We start from the raw sequence: 7576 nt of genomic DNA, 5'->3' as shown, positions 1-7576 counted from the left end.
TCTGCAAAGCTAGTAAAGCAAATGCGGGCTAAAACCTGCCTCAGAAATTGGAGTCCTGCCAGCGCTGATGTAATGAGAGGAAACCTAAACTGTATCTGCATCAAGGAAACCAGTTATCAGTGGGAGATGAACCCGACCAGGCTGTGGAAAGGGAGTCTTCAGTTTCCGATGACGACACAGGAGGGGCACCCTAAGCTGACACAGGAGCAATGCCAGGCCAGATAAAGACTTGCTACGATGGAAACACAACACACACACCTGGATTAAATTAGTTCTTTATGTTTACAGCCCACAAGACAGCCTACTGAGAAAAATTTCACGAAGGCGTCAAGGACACAGAGCTTCTTAAAATATTTCTCCCCTTCTCTTCATATTTTCAGTCTGCAAGCTAGACTAGATAATATACACTGTCAATTTACAAAAAGAGAGAACTACGCAAAATAAAAATAAGTCCCAAGGCAGAGTTCTGTAAAGAATCCCTAATAGTTCAAACGTTCCAACTTCGGTGACCACTGAGAGTAGGTTTGCTGGCTTTGCAGAGGGAGAGCGCGTCAAGGGAAGGGCTGGGGCATCGCAGTCTCCAGGGCGACGGGACTGCTTCCCGTGCCCCCGGGGAGCGTCAACACCCCCAGCGGCCTTGGGTCACCTCCGACGCCTTTGGTTCCAAGCGTCCTGGGGCCCTGGCGGTCCCCCGACCACAGCCGGTGGGGGGAGGCAGCTACAGCCTGAGCTCGCGGTCGGGCTTCATGCTGAAGGGCTCCAGGCGCTCGGCCTCGGGCAGCAGGCTGTTGAGCCGCTCCAGCAGCGGCACTGTCTGGTCGATGCCCATCTGGATACGGCGCAGGATGGCCGACATCTCGTTGACCTTCTGGATCTGCTCGGCGTATTTGGCGTATCTTTTCTGGCGCTCCTGCATGAAGCTAAAGAGGGTTTCTACAGACAGATCCATCTGCAGGAGGGAGAGAAGTGAGACACATTCAATCCAGAGGAAACAAGTCCCGTCACGAGGCTGGGGGACGAGCACGAGGTGCGGAGCCCACAGGCCACGTGGGGGGCGACCAGCTTTGCAGGAAGCGGAATCGCTGGGCATAAAAACCTTCCAGGACACGGCCTGACCGGCTGCTGCCCCAGAACCCTCTGCAGAGGGAGACTGGGAGGACGGCCCCCAGCTCTGCCTTCTGGGAGCGTGAGCCATCAAGTCCTTGTTGAGACCCTGGGATTTCTAGCTCTTTCTCTCTACAGGAAAGAATCCTGGGCTCAGAAATCAGGCAGACCAAGGTTTGACTCCGGCTCTGCCACTTGAGTCGCTAATATGTATGCTTTCTGTCTCAGGTTTTTCATCTGCAAAAATCGGGACTGATGGCAGACTTGCAGGGTTGCTGTGAGGACGAAATGAGATGATGACGTGCTCAGGACTCAGCTTTGTCCTCCCTCCTCCCTGGAGGCTGCAGACCGCAGTCACTCCAGGAGAGCTGCCTGGAGGGGGTGGCACTCCCCGCCAGGACCACAGATGCCAACCAAGTCTATATACCATGCGGGGCAAACGGAGGACTGCTTCGGGCACCCTCCCCCAAGTCAAGCAAACTTGAGGCTCTGGGCTCCTGTTTTGTGACCTCTTTTCCTCCCCTGGCGAGGTTCTTTGGTACCTATCATCTGGATAAAAACAGGAGGAGGAGGGAACCGCCAGTGTGTCGGATGCCCGTACCCCTCCTCTGCACGGACCCGCATCCACTCCCTCCCCACTTGTTTCCTTCCCCAACCAGGGAGGCAACAGTCACACCCCCAAGACTCATGTTTCTGTCCCAAAGCTCAAATGGCACCTCAACCCTTCCTTCTCGTCTCTCCCAGGAGCACAGTCCTTCCCAACCCCGGCACCCAGCCAAGCGCTGGCCCTCAACGCGGGTTACCGCAGAGCCTCCGAAAACGGTGTGATAAAGACAAAAACAAAACACACACTCTAACATATAAGAGACCCAAGCCAGGGCACCCCCCTCCCCCGAAAACAAAATAACCAATTCTATTTTGACGTTGTACGTGTGGGGAGAGAGGGACGGTGGTGAGGAGCAGGGGGTTTGTTACAAGAACTCAGGGCTTATTTTGTCCGTTGGTTCTCCCATCACTTGTTTTGAAATGCCGAGGGAACAACGAAAGCCAGCTGGTGAAGGGCTGCGATGCGCAGGGAGGGGAAAAACTCCATCTGAATGGGACACTCCCGACAAGGTGGAAACAGTTTATACCTTCAGAGCGTTCTCTGCAAGCCTGTTCAGGCACTCAGCACTTTGGAGGTGGCGAGGCAGGAAATTATCGTCTTGCTGACAGTGGGCGCCGGCCTTTTCAGGATGGCAATTCAATCCAGCACCTAGAACACTCCGCCTCCTGCGAGACTGTGAGAGCCAGCTGGGACCCACTCGTGGGCCAGCACAGCTTATGGAACAACAGCCTGCACCAGAATTCAGAACCTTCTCGGGTCATCACTTTCACTTGGCGGGGGCATTCCCAGCCCCCAGCCCCCAACTCTACCAGACTAGACAGACTCCTGAGTCAGAGTTTATCGGAAATGGCCTCCAAGGCTCTACCTTATCGTGCCTAAGGCCCTTGGCAATCAGCCCATCCCCTCTCCTACGGCCTGACTGACACCTGATCAGACAGCTGTTACAACCATCTTAGCAAAGTTCTTGTTCAATGGCATACACTTCTTTACACACTTCCACATCCAGCTGAGGCCACGTTTAATGTGTCCAGAGCTTCTGTTCAAAGCCGTGTCATGCTTAGGTGAGCACACTGAATTCAAGCACGCTGTTCAAACATGTTCAGAGTATGTCTTCCAAGAGTCAATCCCATGACAGTCCCAGAGGGAAAAAACCACAGACGAGGAAACTTAGGGCTGAGCGACCTCCAAGGTCTCACAGTGACAGAACCAAGACTAAAACCCAGATTTCCTCAGTCCAGCATCTTCCTTTTACTGTATTTAATTGAGAGAGTGTACCATTAGGGGCACATGAGATTTTAGTTGGTACACGGCATGGCATTGAAGAGCATCAAATCACGTGATGGAAAAGTTATTGCCTTTTAAATCTTTTCCCATTCTTTCTGATTGCTGCAAGTAAAGTCTCAATTTGGTGCAACTAAGACTTTAATACCTGGAAAAGTGTAATGAAATGGGTAATGCCTACTTCTCATGCCCTGCCCTTTGCTCAGCCAATACTCCTCCTGACCCCTAATCCCTACCTAAGGATGTACCCAGGAACCCCAGGTACAGACTTATTCCAGCATTTCTGACATGACTTTAGGCAATGTCAGTATCTAATGCAATTCTGAATCTTACCATTTTGACAATCGGGAACGTATTCACCTTTCCTGTTTCTACTTTGGCATGTAGATTCTAACAAGGAAGCATAAATACAACATACAGAGTCAAGAGACATTTATCGAGTACTACCATGTGCCATGCACCATGCAAAGTCCTAGTGATATAGATATTAAGAACCAAAACTATTTACACCCACACGGCTTATTGTGTACATTAACATGACTTTTCTTTTCCACTCTCTTTGTTAACATGACTTTACTATTCCAGGAAACTCAGGCCAGAAGGAGGAATGTTGCAAATAACTTTGTTTCAGGAACTTCCAGAGAAGCCATTTAAATGAAAAAACTACTAGATTTTCCAATAGACAGAGAATGACTATTTATTCCCCATGACTCTTGCCTCAAAACCCTGGCCTTGCTGTGACCACATGACTAAGTACTAGTCAGCGGCATGTATATGAGGAAGTCTCTCATGGAGCTTCCGGGCGCCTTCCTAAAAGTTAGCTGGCATGCTCCTCCTCTCCTTCTTTGTCCCTTCCCTCCCTCTGCTGCTGCTGAAATGCAGATGCAGCCCCCATGGACCACGAGAATAACTACGGTCATTATCTGTGGGTCGGCAGAGCAGTGAACTAGAAGAAGTCTGGGTCCATGAGGATTTTTCCCCATGAGGGTCGGACCAGGTGTGGGAGAGAACAACAAATTTCCATTTTGACTGTGTAGCCCAGGAAACTCTATTCAATACTCTGTAATGACCTATATGGAAAAAGAATCTAAGAAAGAGTGAATATATGTATATGTATAACGGATTCACTTTGCTGTACAGCAGAAACACAACACTGTAAATCAACTAGACTCCAGTAAAAATTAATTTAAAAGAAACAAACAAGGTCGGGACTTCCCCTGGTGGCGCAGTGGTTAAGACTCCGCACTCCCAATGCAGGGGACCTGGGTTCAATCCCTGGTCATGGAACTAGATCCCACATTCATGCTGCAACTAAGAGTTCACATGCCTCAACTAAGGAGCCCATGAGCCGCAATTAAGAAGCCTGCCTGCCACAACTAAGACCCAGTGCAACCACATAAATAAATAAATATTAAAAAAAAAAAACAAGGTCAAAAAAAAAAATTTCCATTCTGTATAAACCACCGTAATTCTGGGTCTCTGTAACACCAGTTTGATTTAATCTTACACTGATAGAATGAATGTGATAAAGTCCCTGCCCTAAGGAACTCACTGTTTACTCTTAAACTCATACTTCAAACCTTGCCCCACATATTCATATACTGTCTCTGGTGGCAGTACCTTTCAAAGGGCAGGTGAAAATGGAGGTGAGATTATTTGTGGGTGTAAGTGCAGGCTTTACTATGACATTAGACATCTATAGAAGGGGCTCAAAGTCATTCCAAATACCTTATGTGGATGGGGCAGCCTATTTGCCCACCTGGTCGGTCCACTGCCAGCAATGGATCCAAAATATTAGCAAGTCAAATCCAGAAATATACAAAAAAGATAGTATATCATTACCGAGTGGGGTTTATCTCAAGGATGTAAGCTTTTTCAGCATCTGAAAATCAAAGTAATTTGTCATTTCATTATAATAAAAGTTAAAAGTCATATAATCATTTCAACAGACACAGAAAAAGCGTTCAACAAATTATGAAAAATTTCAGCAAATTAGGAACAGAAGGAAACTTCTTCAGTCTGATAAAGGGCATCTGTGAAAACCCAACAGCTAACATCACAGTTATCGGTGAAAGACACTTTTCTCTCTAAGATCAGGAATAAGGCAAGGATGCCCATTCTCACCACTTCTATTCAAAGTTGTACTAGAGGTCCTAGCCACTGCAATAAATCAAGCAAAGGAAATAAAAGGCACAGGAACTGGAGAGGAATAAATAAAAGGGTCTTAATCTGCAGATGACATGGTGTACCTAGAAAATCTTAAGGAAACTTAGAACCAAAAACTAATAAGACCATCAAATGAATTTAGCAGGGTTGCAAGATACACAGTCAATATACAAAAAGCAATTGTATTCCTATATATTTGCAATGAACAACTGGACAACGGAATAAAAAATACAAAATTTACAATTGCATCAACATAAAAAACTTAGAGAAAATGACACAAAATATGTATAAAACCTACACACTGATATTACAAAACCCTGCAATGAAAAATTAAAGGAGATCTCGAAAATGGAGAGGTATACCATGTTCATGGATTGGAAGATTCAACATCATTAAGATGTCAGTTCTTGCCAAATCGATTTATAGATTCATTTGAAATCTGAATCAAAATTCTAGATGGCTTTTTTTGGTAGGGATTTGATAAGCTGATTCTAAGTAAATAAAATGGTCAAAAGAATTCTGAAAAAGAACAAAGTCTGAAGACTTATGGTAATTCTTTCAAGACTTAATTTAAAGCTACAGGGCGGAGTCAAGATGGTGGTGTGGGAAGATGCGGCGTTAGCGTCTCCCCACAACTAGGGTGCCTGTCAGCTGCTGGTGAGGGACTCTGAGGCCCAGGGGATGGGAGGAACCTCAAAGTGCACCGGTAGGACAGAGAGGGACTGAGGAAGGAGGAGAAGTGGAGACCAGAAAGAACCAGTGCCCCTGAGGCCAGGGAGATCAGGAGAGGCAGGTGGGAGGGACTCTCCAGGAAGAGGGGGAGAGGACCGGAGGGCGATCACCTGGCCCACTCAGGACTGGGAGCCTGCTGAGCTCCCAAGGCGGTACCCCTGCCACAAAACACCATCCAGGCCACGTGGTCCTCGGGGCATAGGAGGGAGGCCGGGGAGATCGGGAGAGGCAGGCGGGTGAGGCCCTCGTAGACTGGAGGAACAGGAGAAGAGAGGAGGGCATTTGCCCCACTCACTCAAGCCCAGGAAGCCTGCTGGGCTCCCAGGTGAGGTGTCCTGCCCTCTGAGACCAGGGGTGGGGGGCACGCCTGGGCCCCTTCTGTTCCTTGAGCCTAAGCTCCACCCCCCACAGCCCCCAGGGCCTTTTCCAGCCCTGTGGGTCCTGAACCCTGGCCACGCCCACCACCCAAACCTCACCCTTGCTTAGGCCCCACCCTCCAGAGCCAAGTTCTTCCCCCCTCCCCTTTTTTTCCCTCCTCCTCTTTTTTACTATTGTGGTACTGATGTACCTTCTGGTTGTTGATTCATCTATATTTTTATTTTTATATTCTTCCTAATATATCTGTTAGTTTCCTAGTCTAATTTTATTTTTCACTTTGTTATTGTTCTTTTTTGTTGTTGTTGCCACCCCAGGCATCTTGCGGGATCTTAGTTCACAAGCCCGGGGTCCAGCCGAAGCTCCTGCAGTGGGAGCTCCGAGTCCGAACCACTGGACTAACAGAGAACCTCAGACCCCATGGAATATTCATGAGAGTGAGGTCTCACATGGTTCCTCATCTCAGCACCAGCTCTACCCAATAGCCGATGAACTCCAGCGTTGGAAGCCTCAGGACAAACAACCAGTAAGACAAGAACACAATCCCACTCATTAAAAAAAAAAAAAAAAACACAGACGGCAAAAACAGTTTTCACAGATGAAGGAGCAAGGTAAAAAACCTACAAGACCAAATAAATGAAGAGGAAATACGCAATCTACCTGAAAAAGAATTCAGAGTAATGATAGTAAAGATGATCCAGAATCTCGGAAACAGAATGGAGGCACAGACTGAGAAAATACAAGAAATGTTTAACAAAGATCTAGAAGAACTAAAGAACAAACAAACAGAGATGAACAACACGATAATTGAGATGAAAAGTACACTAGAAGGAATCAATAACAGAATAACTGAGGCAGAAGAACGAATAAGTGAGCTGGAAGACAAAATGGTGGAAATAACTGCCAAGGAGCAGAATAAAGAAAAAAGAATGAAAAGAAGTGATGACAATCTCAGAGACCTCTGGGATAACACTAAATGCACCAACATTCAAATTATAGAGGTTCCAGAAGAAGAAGAGAAAAAGAAAGGGTCTGAGAAAATATTTGAGAAGATTATAGTTGAAAACTCCCCTAACATGGGAAAGGAAATAGTCACCCGAGTCCAGGAAGCAGAGAGTCCCATATAGGATAAACCCTAGGAAAAACACACCAAGATACATATTAATCCAACAAACAAAAATTAAATTCAAAGAAAAAATATTAAAAGCGGCAAGGGAAAAACAAAAAATAACATACAACGGAATCCCCATAAGGTTATCAGCTGATTTTTCAGTGGAAACTCTGCAGGCCAGAAGGCAGTGGCAGGATATA

General features: G+C 46.8%; 1 protein-coding gene across 2 annotated transcripts in view; it reads right to left on the bottom strand.

Annotated features, from left to right (window-relative positions):
- Positions 1 to 263: 263 nt before the first annotated feature.
- BORCS5 (BLOC-1 related complex subunit 5) overlaps positions 264 to 7576 on the bottom strand; it is a 100376-nt gene continuing 93063 nt past the window's right edge. For both annotated transcript variants that reach the window (XM_028491024.2, XM_007112998.2), the window contains exon 4: positions 264 to 949. In XM_028491024.2, coding sequence (XP_028346825.1) covers positions 719 to 949 — 231 coding nt within the window. In that variant the 3' untranslated portion in view covers positions 264 to 718. The remainder of the gene's footprint in view (positions 950 to 7576) is intronic.

The sequence above is a fragment of the Physeter macrocephalus genome, chromosome 6 (genome assembly GCF_002837175.3).
Source record: "Physeter macrocephalus isolate SW-GA chromosome 6, ASM283717v5, whole genome shotgun sequence".
Classification (NCBI taxonomy): domain Eukaryota; kingdom Metazoa; phylum Chordata; class Mammalia; order Artiodactyla; family Physeteridae; genus Physeter; species Physeter macrocephalus.
The sequence above is the reverse complement of the archived record's forward strand: the minus strand, read 5'-3'. Positions and strand labels throughout refer to the sequence as shown.